This window comes from Saimiri boliviensis, chromosome 21 (genome assembly GCF_048565385.1).
Source record: "Saimiri boliviensis isolate mSaiBol1 chromosome 21, mSaiBol1.pri, whole genome shotgun sequence".
NCBI classification, from domain to species: domain Eukaryota; kingdom Metazoa; phylum Chordata; class Mammalia; order Primates; family Cebidae; genus Saimiri; species Saimiri boliviensis.
In genome coordinates this window covers 17,853,946-17,874,289 of record NC_133469.1, presented here as the reverse complement: position 1 = coordinate 17,874,289, position 20,344 = coordinate 17,853,946, and the positions used below count along the sequence as shown (strand labels likewise).

Here is a 20,344-nt window from a genome sequence, read left to right as displayed (position 1 = left end):
ACCCTCTACACATTTGAGAAAGCGCTCAGAGAGGGTAATTAGCTCATCCTAGGTCACACAGGGGGCAGAATTGAACTAGACCACCAGTGTCATGGTTCCCAAGTGCTTACTTTCTTATTTCTTTCTACCACCATCATTTCATTATTAAGGGCTCACAGCCTTGAATCCTGAGTCCTTTCATTGTAATACAGATATCATCTTGATACCATCTTCCTCCCCTCCCTTATCCTTCCCTTTTTTTGAGACAGAGTCTCACTCCACAGCCCAGGCTGGAGTGCAGTGGCGTGATCTCAGCTCACTACAATATCTGCCTCTCAGGTTCAAGTGATTCTCCTGCCTCAGCCTCCTGTGTAACTAAGATTACAGGTGTCTGCCACCATGCTTGGCTAATTTTTTGTATTTTTAGTAGGGACAGGGTTTCGCCATGTTGGTCAAGCTCGTCTCGAACTCCTGACCTAGTGATCTGCCCACCTTGGCATCCCAAAGTGCTAGGATTACAGGTGTGAGCCACCTCACCCAACCCTCTCTACTGTTTTCTAGAGTAGCTGTCTGTGGGGGAAGTTTATATGTACTCGTCCTAAAATATGTGCTTGGGGGCCAGACAGACCTCAGTGACATCACTTCCTCTGGAATGCCCTTGAGCAAGTGACTTAACCTCCCTGAGCTTCAGTTTTCTCATCTGGAAAAATGAGGATAATAATGTCTACCTCACTGAGTTATTGTGAAGATTCTGTTTCAAAAAAACATTTACTGAACCTTGATATAGGATACTGGGGACAGAGCAGTGAACAAGACAGACGTCTTGCACTGTCTTGTTTGTGCAATTAGAAACACTAATTGTTTAGAATTAAAAGACAATTAATAGACATTGTAATAAGATTTTTTTCAGATAGTGATAAACCCAGAAAAGAAAAATGCATCTGACAAATGAGGTGTTGGAAGCCTCCAGTGACTGGGGATGGTTGTGCTCCTCTGTTAGGGCACACCTCCCCAAGAAGGTAACATCTGAGCTGGAAGCTGCAGAATTAGAAGGTTCTGGCTGGCTATGGCAAGACCTGAGAGAGGAAGAGGGAAAGTTAGGGCAGTCCTGGAGCTGGGACTGAGTTTGGCCTGGTTAAACGATGAAAAGGAGGCCAGTGTAGCGTTAACACAAGTGATAGCGGGAGAGACAAGGCCAACCATAGCAGGGGCAATGCCATGCTGGGGTTAGAAGGTCAAGGCATTTAGACTTCATTTCAAGTGCATTAGAGGTCCACCACAGAGTTTTGAGCAGAAGAGCAATATGATCTCATCTTTTTTCTCTTGAAATTGGATGATACAGTCAGCCCTCTGTATCTGTGGATTCCACATTGGCATTCAACCAACCACGGATGGAAAATATTTGGAAAAAAAATACAATAAAAAATAACAATACTATTATAAAAAATAATAGAAATTTAAAATACAGTATAACAACTACTTACATAGTATTTATATTGCATTTGATATTGTAAGTAATCTAGAGATGATTCAGAGTATGTGGGAGGGTATGTGTAGATTATATGCAAATACTATACTATTTTACATCAAGAATTTGAGCACCTGTGAAAGTCCTGCAATCAATGTTATTATTACAGGACCTGGAATATGATAGATATTTAATAAAGAACAGCTTTATTATTGTTTATCATTCCTAGGCATTGCCACTAATCATTACAAACTTCTAGAAGGTAGGTGGCCTGTGCCTACCTTCATTCTAGAGGCATGCACTATGGTGTACCCACCTACCTGGGGAAAGGGGAGAGGAGTGGGAGTAATTCTGGACACCTCTGACTTCCTCCCTTCTCCTTGCCACACGCCCCCCCACCCAAAGCCAGATGCCAGTCACTTCTGCCAGGTCAAGGGGCAGCCAGGGTAGGATCATTGGGTCCCCTCCAGCTGGCTCCAGCTCCAGGCCTCTGAGCCGCCTTCACTTTGCCTTAAAAATGCAAAGCATTCCAGCCATTTTAATTACTGGGTGTTGCATAAGCCAGCGACCAGTTCATACAAAGGAGCAACAGACAAAAAAATGATTTTTCAACATGCCTTCAGCCTCTCCCCTTCTTTCCCCCTGAAATCGGCCCCCAGTCACTGCCTCCCAGGCCTAGGAAAGCACTCCAGGTATGTGCCATCTCTTTTTGAGTTTGTTGATGTGACATCAAGGTCTTTTTTCTCTAAATAGTTGAAGCAAAAAGTAATTCCAGCTACCTTCAAGTGTTTTGGAAAGTTACTGGTCATATTCCTACTTGACATGCTAAGACAGTCAGAGGGCTTCATATCATATACACTGAGAACTTTGTTATAAAACAGAGTTCAGTGTACAGTAGGTCTGTACAGGCACCAAATTAGTGTGCTTTCAGTTTCTGAAATTCTAAAATGACTTTACTATAAGATACTCCTAAGAAATGAACCCCAAACATAATGTTCCAGCAATGCTTTTATGTGGAGAACTATTAATACTTAAATATTTATGTGATGGGGAAGCTTCCACGTTTCCTAGTTCTGAATTTTCAGTAGCCTCTAAACTTTTGAACTAAATTTAATGTAATAATTTGCTGAGGACCTACTGGGTATCAGTATTGTGTTACATTCTTGGAAGACGAAATTCAATTAGCCCTGTCAATTAGCTCACTTTCTAAAGAGGGAAAGTTACACAGAAACTGACAATCCCAGTACAGGGTGATGAACTTCAAGTCAGATCATCTTTGATGGACACACCCAGCTTGAATGGGAGGAAAGGCTACTTGTAGATTGTCTTAATAATCTTGACAGTGGCCATTCACTGATTGGTGGACTCTGTGCCAGGAATTCTGCTAAATCCTTTTCATATATGTTATCTTATTTATTCCTTGAAATGCTGTGAGGTAGGCGCTATTATTGTCCCTATATTATGGACCATGATATGGAGGCACAAGAAAGTTAAGTTACTTGTCCAATGTCACACAAGAAATGGCAGCAGTGAAGTGCTAAATATTTAACAAGTAGCTCTACAGTACAAAGAGCCCTCATTTGCAGTGTTTGCCAATTTCTGTGGGGTAAATACTCCCATTATGACCAATTTAAGTTATCAAGGTGATGCTCCTCAACATGCAGTAGCATGTTATGTAATATTTCCACCATACAGACACAACAAATGGAAATTACCCTGATGGCATGGGGTATGCTTTAATAAATAATTGAGGAGTGAGGAGTATCAAGTGTTCATTAATATAATTTATTAGTTGTAACTTTATATAATTAAATTAAATTTTATTTATTTTTAATTTTTTTTTTGAGACTGAGTCACCATCGTCTTTTTTTGAGACTCTGTTTACTAGAGTACAGTGGCATGATCTTGGCTAACTGCAACCTCCATCTCCCGGGTTCAAGCAATTCTTGTGCCTTAGCCTCCGCAGTAGCTGGGACTACAGGCACATCCTACCATGCCTGGCTAATTTTTTGTATTTTTAGTAGAGATGGGATTTTGCCATATTGGCCAGGCTGGTCTCGAACTCCTGGCATCAAGTGACTCACCTACCTCAGACTCTCAAAGTGACAGGATTATAGGTGTGAGCCACTGTGCCCAGCCAATATTTTAAATAATGCCTACGTTTAATGACCAACTTGCAAAATTCCTGAACATATAACAAGTGGCTCTAGCAAGCCAGGGTGAGCCAGCTTTGGCCCAGCACTGGGGTCTCTAGAACCTTGCTCTTCACCACTGCAGACAAGTAAGAGTAGCTAGGAGGAAACATCAAGGGAACGATATGAACAAAGACCTAAGATGTGACTACCAGAGAAAGAAAACACAATCACATTTAGTGTTTACATCTTTTTAACTGATCACTGGAGTACACAGAGATAGTGGGGAGTGCAGGATTGGATGCTGAACTTGGAAATCTGGCTCCACCAAATGATTAACTGCGTAATCTTGGCTACATTATGAAATATCTCTGTGTCCCAGTGTTCTTTTCCATAAAATGGGCATGATCATAATAGCCCCTACATCCTAGAGTTATGAGAATGACATACCTTTACATTTGTATAGTACATAGAATAGGACTTGGCACATAGCAGTGCTCAGTAAACCTTAGTTACTTATTGTTTGGTCTTTGCAGCTGCCTCTATGAATTAGATATTTGCCTTCACTTTATAGGGATTCAATTTATGCTTAGAGAGCAATGGAGGAGACTGGAGGACGTGGACTCAAACATTCTGATTCTAACATCGGCACTTACCCCAAAGAACTGGAAGGCACATTGACCTGGCTGAGTACTGTTCTCCAGGAGGGCCTGCTGACAAACTCAATGCCCTACTAAGTGTTGCTTCTGATAGGAGCCATATCTAAGTAATGTTTCCTCACCCTTGATTGGTGGGTACAGGCATTCCGGGAAGAAAGACCAGCTGGTTTCAGAAACTGGGCATCTGCCCTTCGTATCTTGTTATTTTCCAAATGTTTGCCTTCTGCTTGAAGAGGCAAGGTAGTGGTATGGTTAAGAGGATGGGCTCTGGCTTCTGATTCCAGCACCGCAGCATACCGGCCATGTAATCTTGAGTACGTGATGTAATCTTTGTGTACCTTAGTTTTCACTGCTGATGAAGAGGGATGGCAATGGTGATCTCATCTGCCTCACAGCTTTTGCTATAAGAATTGGTACAAATTAATATATGCAAACCACCTAGAAGAATGCCTGGTACCCAATATGTACTCCATAGGAATTAGTTATTACTATCAAGTGTTTTTAATTCTCTTTTGCCTCCTTTCTTCCATCCCTTCTTTGAGTTAATTACAAGGTCAAATGGGATATAAGCATTCATCTTTATGCCCCTGGGGCCACAGCCTGGTATACATAGTCCTCACTGAGAATCTACTATGTGCCAGGCACTGTGCCATGCATCTTATTCAGCTTACAGTGTTTGATCCTCATGAATATCCTACAAAGTATGCGTCTCTCCTCTATTTTACCATGAGACAGCTGAGGCTCAGAGGGAGGTTAAGGAACTTGTTCAAGGTCACAGTGAAAAAGCGAAGAAGGATTAAGACTCAGGCTTATGATATCACAGGCCTTGGTTGGTTTCTAACCTCCTTGTTGGGTTGCCTTCTAGAATATTCCATGGGAAATTTTGAGAGATGGTTAAATCCAACCCACCTGGTTTTACATTTGAAGAAAAGAGTCACTGATTTACTCAAGGTCGCATGGCTATTTTATGTGGTAAGACTAGGATAATAACCTAGTATATTGCCACAATCTCATGCTTGAAATTTCAGGAGGAAATGAAGCCAGGTTCATTAGCTGCTAAAATATACTGATGAGTATGCCATCAGCTTGCCTCTGGGTTCTGGACCCTATCTTTGTAATAATACAAATGTAATTTTCCTATAGCATCTATCAAAATTTTGAGTAAGATAGGACACACCCATACCATTAGAAATTGTCTGCCAAGTCACTTCTCCTGCCTTCTCTCCACTGCAAATCAAATGAAACAGAGATGCATCTCGCTTGCCTGCTGATAAAGCTCCCTCCCTGGCCCTCAGAGGTAGGTACTATGCTTCTCTCTGCTTGGCTGCATCAAGAGCTCTGAGCACTCAACGAGAACCCAAAAGACAAAGAAAAGTATCACCAGCACTGCAAATGCCCCAATGAACCTGTGGGCACACTGACTTTGAAGTCTTCAGAATAGTGCTGTTTTGGAGAGAGACCCCCGTGTCTGAATCACAGCTCTGCCACTTCCCTGCATGTAAGAAACTGAACATGCAATTTAACTTCTTCGAGCCTCAGTTTCCTTGACCATAAAATGGGCATAAAATAGTACCTATTATTAAGGGTTGTGATGATTAGAGGGAATACTGCATTGAAAGTGCCTTGCACATAGTAGTTTTCAACTAATGCAAGCTTCCTTCTCTTCTACTTGTCTTAGGAACATTTTCCAGCTTATCATTCCAAGGTTGATGAGTTGCAGAGCAGGGAGACAATTATTTACTGATTATTTCTCATGGGCTCAGCAGAATTAGAGCCGCCTGGAGTGACGGGAAGATGACGAGGTACTAAGGGGTCTGATTCTTTGTTTGCTTCTGCCAATAATCTGGTGTCTACTTCTCTGGGTCTGTTTCTGTATCTGTAAAATGAGGGAGTTCAACTTGGTAACCTACAGCTCTCTCCTAGCTCTGACCTTCTGCCTTACCATGATACGACTTCCTAAACACCTCCCTCCTGCCTGTTTGGATAGTTAGCTCCATGATCTCATGGCACACTTGACTATCCCATTGTAGTTCTTACCACCAACTATTATTTTCTTGTCTTTTTCTCCCAGAAGACTGGAGTTCCTTGGGAACTGGGCTATGCCTTGTTCATGGTTATATCTTCAGGGCCTAGCATGGAGTAGTAGACATTCTGTCAATGTTTGGTGAATATTTGAAGGAAGGAGTAAGGGAGGAGAGAACCCTGACCCTTTCCTCCAATGACTTGATCATCACACTATGACACACACACAAGCTGTGAGGCCATAGAGAATGTCAGTGGGGGATTCATGATTAAGGGCACACCCGCAACTTGGAAACAAGACCATCTGTCTTACTGAAGGCATACGTTCATGCACCATGCATGTGCTTAGCCAGCTGTGATAGTAAATCAAGACACAGCAAGGGCAGAGTTGAAAATCTGCAAATACCAGAGCCCATACTAGTTGAACTGGGGGAAATCTTTGGATGGTGACTTGTATACTAAAATGTAGAGCCAAATGAATTCCAGTATTCCAAGTACAAAGAAAAGAAAGAAATAGAAAGATAGAGTGGCCAGCCTGGTGCCAAAAACCAAGAAGACCCAAGAGCCCGGAGTCGCCATTGTGTGTCCAGCGCTATCACTGTTCAGGAAGAGAGGCTTTGGCCAGTGGTAGTGAGCACTGGAATTTCCTCAGCAAAGCCTTTGCTTCCATTAAAAGGAGAATTCCAGGGTATCTCAGCTGAAAGACCCTTCCTATGATGCCCTCAATCCCTGTGTTCTGACTCTACACACACCAAAGCAACCTTCTCAGGAGAAACTAGCCTCACATGAAGCTCTCTGTGACTATCAGGAGGAAAATATGGCAGTGGTGTTGACATGAGTTCTCTAGCCTATGTGACAATGAAATACCTCATGGGAGACAAGCCCAGTGGGATTGTGGTTGGTTGGTTGGGCTCTTAGGATCAGTTCTCAAGACTGATCAACTGAGGGAGCCTCATTTAATTGAGTCTCTGAATCCCAGGAGCTGGATCCCAGAACCTCTGTTGGGGTGAATGTGTGAAGGTGATACTCTGACTCCTCCTTTTCTCCACTCCATTCATTGGTTAGTTTATTCCTTTAATATTTGTTAAGAGCCTACGATGTGCAGAAGCTGTGCTAGGCAGTCACAGAAGCACCTGGATTTGTTTGCTGTCTATTGGAGAACCAGGGATATCAACCACTAGGGGCAACAGAGTGTGCGAGGTGCCCAGCTGGAAGCCCAGCGGACCCAATGTGGGTGGGACATGAGTGAGAGAAGAGGAGAGGCCTGAGAGGGGATGGTTCACTCTGCTGGGGCAGAGAGAGGACCAGAAAACATTCACTAAGTGGTGACTCTAGCTGAATCCTGAAAGATGAATACACGATTCCTGGCAGGTGAGGTGGAGGAGGGTGGGGGAATATATTGGTGGAGGTTGGATTCCATGCCAAGAGTGCATTGTGAACAAGGCTCAAAGAAACTGATAGCTGGAATATAATGGGTTGAAGGAGGGTAGCATGGGTTTAGAGAGATAAGCAAGAACAGGGACTGTTGTTGTATAAATGCAGGGGCAGCCATCTCATTGTATTCTATGTGAAAAGGGTCTCCTCCAGCTGTGGATCTGGGGCCCTGGGGAAGAGCCAGATCACAGAGGGCCTTGTTTGTCTTTGGAGTTTAAGACTTTTTTCAGAAAGCCACAGAGCATGAGTGAATCATTTCAAGCAAAGGACAGCATGCTTTCAGATTTATATTTTAAAAAATGTACAGAAGGAGCAATGCAAAAGTTGAGGTTGCTAGAGAAAGACTCTGGGGAGGATAACTAATTATATCAGTATTGAATTTGCCAGGAAAGAATCCCTGGGGGCCTGATCCAAGGTGGAAATGTTAAGCATGAGAGGAAGGGAGGGTTAGAAGAGATGTGGAGAGTGAGAATCTGTAGGACCTGGGGAATGATGGTGTTATCCTCTGGAATGGGTAATCCCAGAGAGGACTGAGGGGAAAAGACAATGAGTTTTGGACACCTGGAGTCTGAGAAGGTCATGGGATCTCCAAGTGAAACTGGGCAGGAAGAAGTTGGAGATAGAAGACAGGCAATCAGAGGGACACCACTCTTTGCTGTGTGCCCTCCAGTGCACAGAGCATGGTAGAGATCATGGGAGTGTGTGGGGTTGGCCAGGGAGAGTATAGAGGTGAAAAGGGTAGGAGAGAGAGCCAAGGACAGAAAATTGGGATCCAGCTACATTTTAATTTCAGGAAGAACCTGAGGAGTCTGCCAAGAAGACTGAGAAGGTACAGCTGGAGAGGGAGAAAGCAAAATCGCAGAGAAAGCAGGGTCTCAGCAGCCAAGTTTAAAGAAGGATTCGATCAATGGTGTTAACTACCCTTTGGATGGTCCCCACAGCACAGGACAAGACCATGTTAGTTCCAGCAGGTTCCGTTGAAGACAGCTCAAGTGCCTTGCAGAAACAGGACCTCCAGCCCAGTCTAACAGGAGACCAACCACATGTCCATCCCATTCCCTCCCAAGGCATGAGAGCGCCCGGTGGAGACACTCATGTGTGTTCTCTGTGTGAAGCTGAGCATGCAACCTTCAAAGAAACCACAAAGGAGCTACTTGTTTTTAAAGGAAAAACACATGAACTCCATGGGCATAAGGAAGACATTAAAACAGGGTTGGGGAAAAGTTCTCCTTCCATTTCATATGACCCTTCACAGAAATAATTGACTGCTGAATATATGGTCACTAAAACACACACACACACACACACACACACACACAAACACACACACACACATGAAAACAAAAGCTGGAATATTTGACTCTGCTTCCTATTTCCCACCACCCTAGATAACATAGGATACAGCATGGCTTTACTGCACACATGTGTTTTCTGTCTTAAAAACCCTGGGAGTAGATCCCTGTGGAAAGAACTATCAAAACTCCAGGATTCACGTGAATGTAGCCAGAGACTCTTGCAGAGGAGTCTTCACTTCACTGGCAACACCGGGGGAGAGCTAGGGCAATTTTACTGCCATGAAATTGGCTTCAGATGGAGGCAAGGAAAGGTGTTTATCCTCTGCTGGTGCCAGACACAGACAGAGCCTGCAGTACCTAGCATCTTAGGCTCAGAATTGCCCTGTGCCAGGCAGCAACCCCACTGAGGGTCTGGCCAGGGCTCATGGGGAAATGGGTGGACCAGGCTGTCTGCTGCTTGGAAAAGACCATTTTGAATATAATGACTTTCACATGGGCTATGGGACTTGTGGGAAGGCACTGTGGTTAGGGTCTGGAGGGGAAGAGGGAGGAAAGCAAAGAGGAGCTTCCCTATCAGGCAACAGACATGACAGCACCTTCTCCAGGTTGAATTTCCAAAGCCCAGCTCTTCCCTGGAAGAGTGGGGCTGTGGCATCCTCTGCAGTGTTGTCAGACAGCCCTAAGGCACCCAAACCAATGATTCACAACTATGTTGCTTCCCCAGAGAGTGTTTCCCCTTTGGGTTGACATGTGGCCAGCTCAGGGGTGGAGGAGCTCCGGCAGCCACCAACCCAGACGGGATGTTGACTGAGAGCTTTGTGGCCATGGCAGAGGGGAGGGGTGAGCATTACCCACTCAAAGGCACCCGCGCCCCACTGATGACTGTGGAAATGTGCTCTCCCACCCTCACATAGAGACAACCGACCAGGACTGCCGGCTGAGCAAATGGGTGTTCTCTGGCTTATAGTGCCCCCTAGCACTGGCCAGAGGGATAGAGCTCCGAGAACTCTCCAAGGAGCCACCCACCACCTACCTGCCTGTCTGAATGCTGGAAAGGGGTCGGTGGTGCTGATCACTGGACCCATTCAACCAATTCTTATTAAACTCATTGTTACCAACACTTGATCCTGTCTTCTAGTGGCTTACAGCTCAGGAAGGGAAACAGATGGGTAAATAATCACATTCGAGTCAGCTAAGCATTGTCAAAGAAGTTAATACAGGGTGCTGTGGGGATACATGGGAGGGGAATCAGAGGAGGTTTCCCAGAGGAGGTGACATCTAAACTGAGATCTGAAGGATGTGGAAGAGTTCGATGACTTTCGAAGACCAAAAAGAAAATGGAGATAAAAAAGACACCTTCCTAACCTTTTAGTGCTATGATCCAAGAGGCAAGCAGGCAGGTGAAGACATAACTACACTGGGCGCCGCCAGAAGCCAGACCCTGTCTCTCTTAGGCCTTTAGCATCACAGTCTTCTCTGAAATTCCGTTTTCAGCATTGATTCTTGGGGGAGGTAGCAGTTTAGGAACTCAGTGTTGGCTGAGAAACTGATGGATGGTTTTCAGTCTTAAGTACATTCCTGTGTCTCAAACCTGTTTAAACAGCAAGACCCATCTGCCCTTCAGAAATATTCACTTGTCCTTGAGGATTTTCCATGGAACCTTAGAATTTCTGAGGCGAGAGAGATCCTGGGGACCACTAAGTTCTATCTTTCGTCCAATAAACACAGAAGTCAAAGTTGACGCCTGGACAGGCAAAATGACTTGACCAAGGCAGGTGCACAACTATTCTGCAATGTTTGGAAAAAATCCCAGGTCTATTGATTTTTTTCCCCCCACTCTACTCTCTTTTCATTTCCCAGAAACAAAGTTTTCATGTGCCTTTTTATAGTGATATGTTTGGAATGCATTAGCTCGTCATTTAGAAAGGGGAAAAAAATAAACACACAAGAGATAAACCTGTCATGAGGACAAACCTGTATTTCTTCTGATTGGCTCAGAGGCTGATTATTATCATAGTAGAGAATTATTTAATCAGTGCAGGTAAAAGTTCTCTGTGGGCTGGGCACCGTACAAAAAGACTCAAACGGATCTATCGACAGATCTCAAAAGCAGATAGGAGATCTGTGAAAGGCTGGTGTGTCCAAGGCCACAGTACAAGCATGGGCCACACCCTAGAGCTTGGAGGACTGAGGCCTGCAAAGGGGCAAGTTCCTTCACCTGTCTGAACCTATTTTTTCCACATTTACAATAAGGATGGGTAGTTTCTGAGGTCCTTTTTATGACTTCTCTTCCTACAGACTCCAGCATCCTATAACTTGATACAAAGAGGGTGGATATGGACTCATCTTTCCTATAAAAGTTCCAGGAAAGGGAATACCAGGTCATTCTGGTAGGTGTGTAGACAGGCCAGATAGATCTTGAAACTTCCTGAGTTCTTCCCAGATTTATAAATCTATCATTGTTTTTAGCTGTCAAGAGAAAGCAGGAGAGCCTATATCTTCACTCTTGCCATTAACCTCAAGTCAACCCCACCTAGCTTATTAAATGACATTGAAAAAACAATTCTTACACATTACTAGGCTCATGAAGCTGGTAGCCCTAGCAGGAGGACTTCCCTACACAAGGATTCATGGAGTTTGCTCTTTCTATTCCTTAGGGTGAGAACTGAACGGCCTTCACATGGTGGGCAGAGGAGAACTGACTCAGGTTAGGAATAAGGCAGAACATCCTAACTGAAAAGCTCTTGGAATTCGTTAAACTTCGAGACACTGCATGGACCAGCTTAGGACAGGGAGTGAGAGGAAATTAACCAAAAGGTAATTTCATTACCTTTCAGCTGGAAAAAAGATCAGATTCCACTTGCGCTTTCATAATTAAGTAACTGCCGGAATAAAACACTTCAGATGCTTTCTATGAGAAACTGCTGCTTGAAGTTCAGCAGAACTTATCTACTTGATACTTATATTTCAGGAAAGGCTTTCTCTTGGAGAAAATATCGGCAGATTGGACAAAACTCTAACATGAAAAGAAAGACAAGAGAGGGCCTCTATCATGTAAGATGCTTATCCAAAGTGGATTTGGTCTGGAAAGTCTTATAAAACCTTCCACATGACTGTAGAATAAGTCATGTGGAGTGTGGGAATAATCGAATCTCTCAAATTCCACCACGTATGCCCTCATTCAACCTGGATCCTTAGACTGGCCTCCAGGGCATTTTCCTCAGGACTCAGTGGGCTGTTGGCCACACCCATGCTCCAGTCTCCTGAGACCCTATTTGGTTCTCAGAGAGCTAAAAAGCAGTGTGGCTAAATATCTTAGGCCTCAAAGTATTGCTACTGTGGTTGGGAAGAATACAATCATACCTCATAAAACAATGAAAACAGTGCTGGAAAAACATTGAGTGACAGAAACATCTCTATGGGTTAGGACACAGAGTGAAGACATGCAGGGTTTTTAAAGCTGGGTGGGGAACAAGTCAGAATGATGTGGAAACTGGTTTCCCTTTCCTATGGCTAAAATGCTCAAGGGGGGAAAAGGAGTTTCAAAACGTTCTTGGAAATACTGCTTCTCACAAATTCTTTGGCCTCTGCTGTCCCAATATCACTTCTCCGAGAGGTAAACAGAGGAGTTCTGAGAAAGAAGCTGAACTTGCATTTCTCCCTGTTTTTATTTGTTCCAAACTTGTAGCACCTCTACAGCCTGAACATATGAATCTCTTTCTAACAGGATAAAGTGGAAGAGAAAGGGAGAGAGACGAGTGTAGAAAGATGGAAGATCCCAGCTGCAAACGGCCATTTGCAGTTATATGGAACAGATGCTGAAGTTCGGGGAAATGCAAGTCTCTCTGCAGATGGGAAGGGACAGTGGAAAGGGGTGACGAGTTCCTGGCTGGCCACCAATCATCTCATCTTTCTGTGCCGGTTCCTCACCTGGAAAGTGGGAATGATACCTGTGCTTGTTTTTAATCTAGAAGGATTATTGTGAGCACTGTAATGAGGTAAGGTACAAAATCCTGTTTTTAAAAACACAAAGCAGAATCAAGATGTTAATAATAAGGATAGTAATTGTGTTCGTTATTTGCAATCATCCATTATAGCTAGTCGTCTAGGATCCTGGATCGTTCTCCTAGTTTTACTACAGTTTTGGATCAGCTCACTCACAAATCCCTTGCTGAAGGGTGGCGACCTGTCAGCAGCCATGGGTGGGGAACCATTTCCTCTTGTCTTTCTAATTTCTATCTTGCAAACATGCCCAGGACCTTTGTACTCGTGTTCCCCCTCCCTGGCACCCTCTCCCGTGGCTTGTCCAGAGCGGATCCACCTCTTTGCCCACTTCTCAGCAAGGATAGCACTTTAGGGAGCCCTCCCCTTGCTAGCACAGAGAGAGCAGCGCCTTCCCTGGTCACCTTCAACCCAGAACTCTGTTTTCTTCATTGCCCTAGCATCATAGAAAATCACCCCGTGCATTCATGGATTTCCCTGGAGGCAAGAGCTTTGTGTTGCTTAACCCAGTATCCTGAACTGTGTTTGCTGAATGAATACAGAACCCCGTTTGCTCTGGGGGAGCACAGCAAAACAATCTTCTATCATATATCATAGCCAGCTGCAAACAGCAGATGGCTTCTCATATCCCAGAGAGCAAGAACCAGAGAGAGAGAGAGAGAGAGAGAGAGAGAGAGAGAGAGACAGAGAGACAGAGAGAGAGAAAGAAAGAGAGAGAGAGAGAGAGAGAGAGGGAGAGTGAGTGTTTGGGTCTTTCTCCTCTGCTCTCTCCAGAGAAACCGGAGGGGTAGCAGTTAGCATCCCCGATAGCTGTTCCACCAGGCGCAGTCAAGGACTCTAGGACATGGCCAACCCTGACTCGTGGAAGGGGTCCTGTTGGGGTGGGTGAGTGGTAGTTGGTTCTGGTTTGGGTCAGAGGCACCCAGTGGCGTGGGGCGAGGGCGCAGATCAGAGGGGGCCCCAGGGCACCGCTCGGAGGACCCGGCAGCAATCACTGGTCCCGGGCGCGCCCCAGCCCACCCACTCGCGTGCCCACGGCTGTATTATTCCCTATAAGGATCTGAACGGTCCGGGGGTGGCCCCGCCCCACTGCCCTGCGCCCCCGGCCCCGCCCCCTTTTTGGAGGGCCGATGAGGTAATGCGGCTCTGCCATTGGTCTGAGGGGGCGGGCCCCAAGAGCCCGAGGCGGGGTCCCCAGGGGCCCAGGCTATATCACTCGGCCGCCCTGGCAGCGGCGCAGAGCGGGCAGCAGGCCGGCGGCGGGCGTTCAGACGGCTTCTCCTCCTCCTCTTGCTCCTCCAGCTCCTGCTCCTTCGCCGGGAGGCCGCCCGCGGAGTCCTGCACCAGCGCCGAGGCAGCCTCGCCGCGCCCCATCCCGTCCCGCTGGGCACTCGGAGGGCAGCGCGCCGGAGGCCAAAGTTGCCCCGCACGGCCCGGCGGGCGAGCGAGCTCGGGCTGCAGCAGCCCCGCCGGCGGTGCGCACGGCAACTTTGGAGAGGCGAGCAGCAGCCCCGGCAGCGGCGGCAGCAGCGGCAATGACTCCCTGGCTCGGGCTCGTCGTGCTCCTGGGCAGCTGGAGCCTGGGGGACTGGGGCGCCGAGGCGTGCACATGCTCACCCAGCCACCCCCAGGACGCCTTCTGCAACTCCGACATCGGTAAGCGCTACCGGTGCCCCGCCCGAGCCCCGCGCTGCAGCCGGGACTGCAACGCTGCTCAGGGAGGCAGGGCAAGCCCCACTCCTTTCCTCTGTCCCAAGAAAGGGGCAAACGGGGTGGAGAAACTCAATGTCCTTGGCCGGGGGATCTGGCATAGCCAAGAGGTGAAGATGGCCTGCAGAGGAAACTCGCTGTGGCTGAGCGAGCCCTTGGTCGCCTTTGCTTTCCTAAGTTAGGGCGTGAGGTTCCTACCAGTTCTTTTGACCTTTGGAAAATGTCCCCATTCACTACTAAAGGAGGAAGGGCTACAAGAGAAGGGTGGGGAAAGGGTTCCCAAAGCTTGGAATGCTAACCAAAGTGCTGGGAAGTTAATTAGTTAAAAAAAAAAAAAAAAAAAAAGTTGCCAGCCATGTGCACGGAAAGTTGCAGGAGAAACTTGGAGTACTCCGAGTTTGCATCATCTCCTGTGCCCATGAAATTCATTCTTTTCACTGAGACCCAACCCAACTGCAGACTTCCCAAGCAAGCGCAAACCGAGCTTCTTGGACTGCCAAGTTTGGGTGGATTTAAGGGGGAAAAGGAGGAGAAAGCTGTGGCGTTGACCCACCCCCTGGAGGCACTGTATTTGAGAGTGTTGATAGCCAGCAGAAGGTGGCGTGTGTGAGGGATCACTTATCACATAGCTGTGAAAATTCACAGGAAGGCTATTTTTTTTTCCTTGAATGTGTGTGGGGAGGGAGAGAATGGGCAGTGGAAAACAGATTTGTCACCCAAAGAACAAAGCTGCCAAGGGTCACATCAGGGTGACAGTTCCAGACTGGACCTAGTGTCTTGAGTAGAGTGACCCTGTAAGGAGCAGGAGGTCCTACTCCTTAGCATGCACAGAGGGCCTTGAGAGCATCCTGGGAGGCTTGTCTGGGAGGGTTTGGGACACCCGTGTTTGGTTGGCCAAAGGCAGAGTGGCATCTGGCTGGAAAACATCTCTCTACTCCTTTCCAGCCTATAAAGCATGCAAGTCCAGTGGCCCTAATGGGAGAGTGTGTGTGTGCTGAGCTGGGCGTGAGGTGGGACAGCCTTGCCGCCCTCTGCCTGTGTCGATTCAGAGGTGAAGAATGGAGCATGTGTGTTTTAAGTACAGTCATAAAGGAGAAGGAAATTTTCCACTGAGTCTTGGGTAAGGGACTCTACCAGTGTGTTGCGGTAAGGAGGGGAAGGAGGCAGGAGCTTGGCAGGGGAGGCAGTAGAGGCCGGGAGGGGTGCTGCTGGTGGGCTGGACTGAGCCTAGAGGTCAGAGTGGGTGTGTGGTGACCAGAAAATCAGTGCAGTTGTCAGCTGAAGGTGTTTTTGTGATCTGAGGTCACCCTTGTTAGAGGTTTCCTGGGGCTGCAGCGTGCATCATTCCCTCTCCCTGGGGAACCTAGCTGGCGCTGGGTTTGTGGATTGCTTAGAAAGATCCTTTTGGGCAGCCTGAAGCCTGGGGAAGTTTTCCTCCCTCCTCCTCTGACCACCTCCACCCACATTCCACTTACTCTTTCCCTCCTCATCCCAGTTTGTGACATGCCCACCTGATTAGTATGGGCAGTTGCTGCTGCTTCTGAGTTCCGGTGTTGCCCAGCGGGAGCACACACATGTGCCGGCCAGGAGGCTGGCAGGTGGAATCAGGGTGTGCAGGGGTGCAGCTCAAGTCCACTTCTGCTGGAAAACGGGCTGGGTGGGTTCACCTGGGTTTTTTTTTTTTTTTTTTGGTATGTAGTGGGAGTGGGTCCCCATTTTTCCCCCTTGCCCTTTGCTTTGGGGTTTCTACTCTAGAAATTGACCACAGAGAAGTGAAAACAAGCATGAGTAGATCCTGCTTCCAGTATGGGCCCTCCAGTATGTTTACTGCTTGGGTTTCCTGCAGTGAGTCTGAGCGATGCAGAAGTTTCTCACAATTTCTCTGGATTGATTCAATAAATAGCTCCCTCACGCCTTTTAATAAATTTCCCAGAGAAAAGCTAAGTTACCAGGAAGTACCCAAAGACCAGGAGATTGTGATAGCAAAAAGAAAAAAAGAAACAAAAAATCTTCGATGCTCTGGCATGAATCCCAAATTGTCCTGCCTGGGTTTGGTGCACTGCACTAGTGGCAGGGATGAGCTAATGCTTTTAAAATGGGAGGTGTGGGTGTGGGCTGCTTGCCTGCCGACCTCCTGTGCCTGCACAGCACCCTACTGGCATCCAGTACTTGGCTCCCAAGTATCCTTGCTCAGAGCCTTTCTGGTTTCCAGTCTGGCTTAAAACTGTCCATTTACCTCAAGAAAATATGTAGGAGCTCCCTATTCCTTTGGACCCACACAATCCTTTCAGTCAACTTTGTAGCCCCCTAAAGGTGTTCATGCCAGCCTACCAACTTCCTCTTCTAGAACCTTCATGGTGGTTTTCTCTTCATGGCTTGGTGCCATGTTGGCCTAGCAAAAGGCACAGCAGGCCTGGCCTGGCCCTCTCCAGGGGGGCTGCCCGATGGCCTTTCTTCCTCTCTTTCCTCATCCACAGGTGTCTCTTTTTGTCTTTTATCCCCCAAATCCTAGGGCCTGGCACAGCATTCTGGGGGAGAAGGAGTTAAAAGGTGTTTCTATAGCAACTCCAGGCCCTGCACCCTATGGAAGTGTTTAGGAGAAGAATAAACTACGTGCTGGCTTATAAGACACACTGTGGGGGAAAGAAAGGGACTTGGCAGCAGGCAGGATATCTGAGGTTTCCCCCTACCCCCCAGCCAGTCATTGCCCCTGAAACTCTTGAAAAAACCTTGACTCTAGAGGAGGAACAGGAGGGGGCTAGGGATGAAGAAGGTGGCCTCGGCGGGCAGATCCGCTCTGGCAGCTCTATCCAGCTCAGGAAGGGCTGGGCAATGCCAAGGGCTTTCTGAAAATGTGCGTGTGCGTGTGTGTGTGTGCGCGCGTGTGGCTTCTACAAAAGAGATGTTTAACTCTAAAAAGGATGTAGAGAGGCCGGGTGCCTCTCTCAGTCAGTGCTGTGAGGGGTGCAGCAGAGACAGAATTTTGCTTCAGAATGCCAAGCCCTTCTCTTTCTTTCCAGCATCCTTTGCATGGGAGTAATGGGGCTGTGTGATGGAGCGTGTTCGGGGCCTGCCTCTGTGCCTGCTGGGAATTTGAGTGTGAGGCTCAGCTTGGGGGCTGGCTGCCAGCCGTGGAGGATGGCCCCTGGATATCTCCAAATTGTTTTGACAGGGCCCAGTGCCAGCAGATTCTTTCAGTATCAGATCTGAGGTTGTCGTTTTAGTAAAGAAGCCATTTTCAAAGAAACCAGATCCATTCCCTCTCCCTCTCACACACAATTACACCTCAACACTGGGCTTTGCAACTTAAGGAAAAAAGAAATAATCAGACTTTGGAGAGGCACCAGCACTTGGCAGGGCAAGTCTAGGGGACCCAGGCTGTGGATGTCTTGGGAACCATGGAAGGAGGAGAGCTGCTACGCAGCTGGAGAAGGGAAGAGACAGCTCTCCTGGTGGCAAGCACTTCCGCAATGCCTTCTCTTTCACCCCCTCCTCTGCCCAGCAATTTTAAGAGTAGGTATTATACCCATTTTTCAGATGAAAAACACTGAGGTTGAAGAGATTGTGTTTGTCCAACGCCACCTAGTTGCTAAATGTTAAAGCTAAAATGTATTATCAGTTATACCATCCTTCAAAAACTTTTCAACTTTGACACATAATATTCCAAAGTGACCAGGAGTTGGAATGGATGGTTAACATTTGAAGAATGCTTTGCTTCTACATTTGGATTTTCCTTAAAAATATGAAGACAGCTAGAATGGCCAGAGGTTTTCATTACACATTATCTTTAGGGAGGGAGAGCTTATTATTATTCTAGAGTATCATAGAGGAAAATTCTAATGTTCTTTGGCTATCAGAACCGGAAAAGACCCTCGAAACCATCAAGCCACAGTAATGAAAGGACTTGGTTTGTCTCACTGTGGTCCAGGGAGAAGTAAAGTTAATAGAGACAAGACATTTCAGGGCTACAAGACTCTGCTTACAGGTGGGGATGAGTTAGGACTCCCCAGGGGAAGTACCCAGTCTGCCAATGTGGTGGGAGGAAAGCCGGTGGGGGAGGGGGGAGTCAGGAGACTGGGTCCCAGCTGGAGAAGGTGTCCCTCTGACAGTTCTGTGTCCCTTTCATAGTCCCTGGATAGATAAGGCTAGAAAAGTGGCCATGGAAGTGGCTTGGGTGGAGGGATTTTTGTTTTGCAGGAACAGCAGGAATCATTCAGCTCCACTGCTGAATGGCACATTCCAACAGGTTCATTAATTAAAAACAAAAACAACAACACAATTCTCCATTGCACTTGGCTTTCACCATTCCAGCCAGTATGGATGAGGAGGCTCCTTCTTCTGCCTTTTGTGGTAGTCAACTCCCAGGTGGCCTCGAGAGGCAGGGTAGGGTAGTGGAAAGGCAATGGAGAGGGCAAATCTGAGCTCTACTCCTTCCTTCTGGGGCTTGCTGGCTGTGTGTGCCTAGGCATATATGTGCTATCTTTAAGCTTTAGTTTTATTTATATAAGGAGAATAACAATTTGTACTATCTTGGCCTGTTTTTATCTATATTTTAAAAGCTTCAAGTATATGAATGCATCCTATGTCCATGTATGTATCTTTGTGTGTATGTATGATATATCCATCTGTATCTATCTATCCATCTATCTATCTACCTGAGTAAAATCCTTTTTGATTACTTTTTCTAACTCTAGTCCCTTCTCCAAATCCTTTTCTTCATATACATTGATATACATAGGTACCCATAGCAAATTTATAGTAGTTTTTCCCTTAGAAGCATGAATAGTAGGACAGTAAACATAGTGGAATACCACATACAGTATTCTGCTTGTTTCCCATTCAACAATGTGTAGTAGAGCTCTTTCTAAGTTTATATATATATATATATATATATATATATAGATGTCAGAGGGGCACCTTCTTTAGCTGGAACCCAGTCTCTTGACCTCTCCCTAGCTTTCCTCCCACCACATTGGCAGAGTAAATACCTCCCCTGGGGAGCCCTAACTCACCCCCACCTGTAAGCAAAGAGTCTTGAAGCCCCAAAATGTCTTGTCTCTATTAACTTTACTTCTCCCTGGGCCACAGTGAGACAAACCAAGTTCTTTTATTACTGTGGCTTAATGGTTTTGAGGAGATATATATATCTCCTCAAAATATATATTCTCAAATATATATATGTATGTGTGTGTATATATATATATATATACACACACATACATATATTTCTTTTATGTATTCCATGAGATTATAATTTTAAGCCACTAATAATTATAGAGTGATTATTATGTGCCAGGTATCATTCTAAGTTATTAACTTACATTAACTCATTTAATTCTCTCAGTTTTATGAGGGAGGTGTGCTATTGTCATCTCCATTTTACAGCTGAGGAAACTGAAGCTTAGAAAAATTAGGTAACTCATTTAAGGTTATACTGCTAGCAAGGAATAGCAGTATTTAAGCCTCTGCACACTGGCTCTAAAATATATTAAACAACTATAGTATATATCACACTATACTGTGTCTATTATATATAACTACATACTCATATTATTATAATCATATAATGTGCATTTTCCATTTTAATTGTTTCTGCCAATTTGCCCTCCACAGTGACTGTGTTAATATAGTTCTTTTCGTATA

The 20,344-nt window shown here is 46.0% G+C and overlaps 2 protein-coding genes across 7 annotated transcripts in view; one reads left to right on the top strand and one right to left on the bottom strand.

Moving 5' to 3' along the window:
* The window catches only part of SYN3 (synapsin III), a 509,993-nt gene that overhangs the window by 249,929 nt on the left and 239,720 nt on the right, over positions 1-20,344 (bottom strand). The window lies entirely within an intron of this gene.
* The window catches only part of TIMP3 (TIMP metallopeptidase inhibitor 3), a 54,827-nt gene continuing 48,712 nt past the window's right edge, over positions 14,230-20,344 (top strand). Inside the window, exon 1 of the mRNA XM_003932933.4 lies at positions 14,230-14,647. Within this exon, the coding sequence (XP_003932982.1) occupies positions 14,527-14,647 (121 nt within the window). The 5' untranslated portion in view covers positions 14,230-14,526. The remainder of the gene's footprint in view (positions 14,648-20,344) is intronic.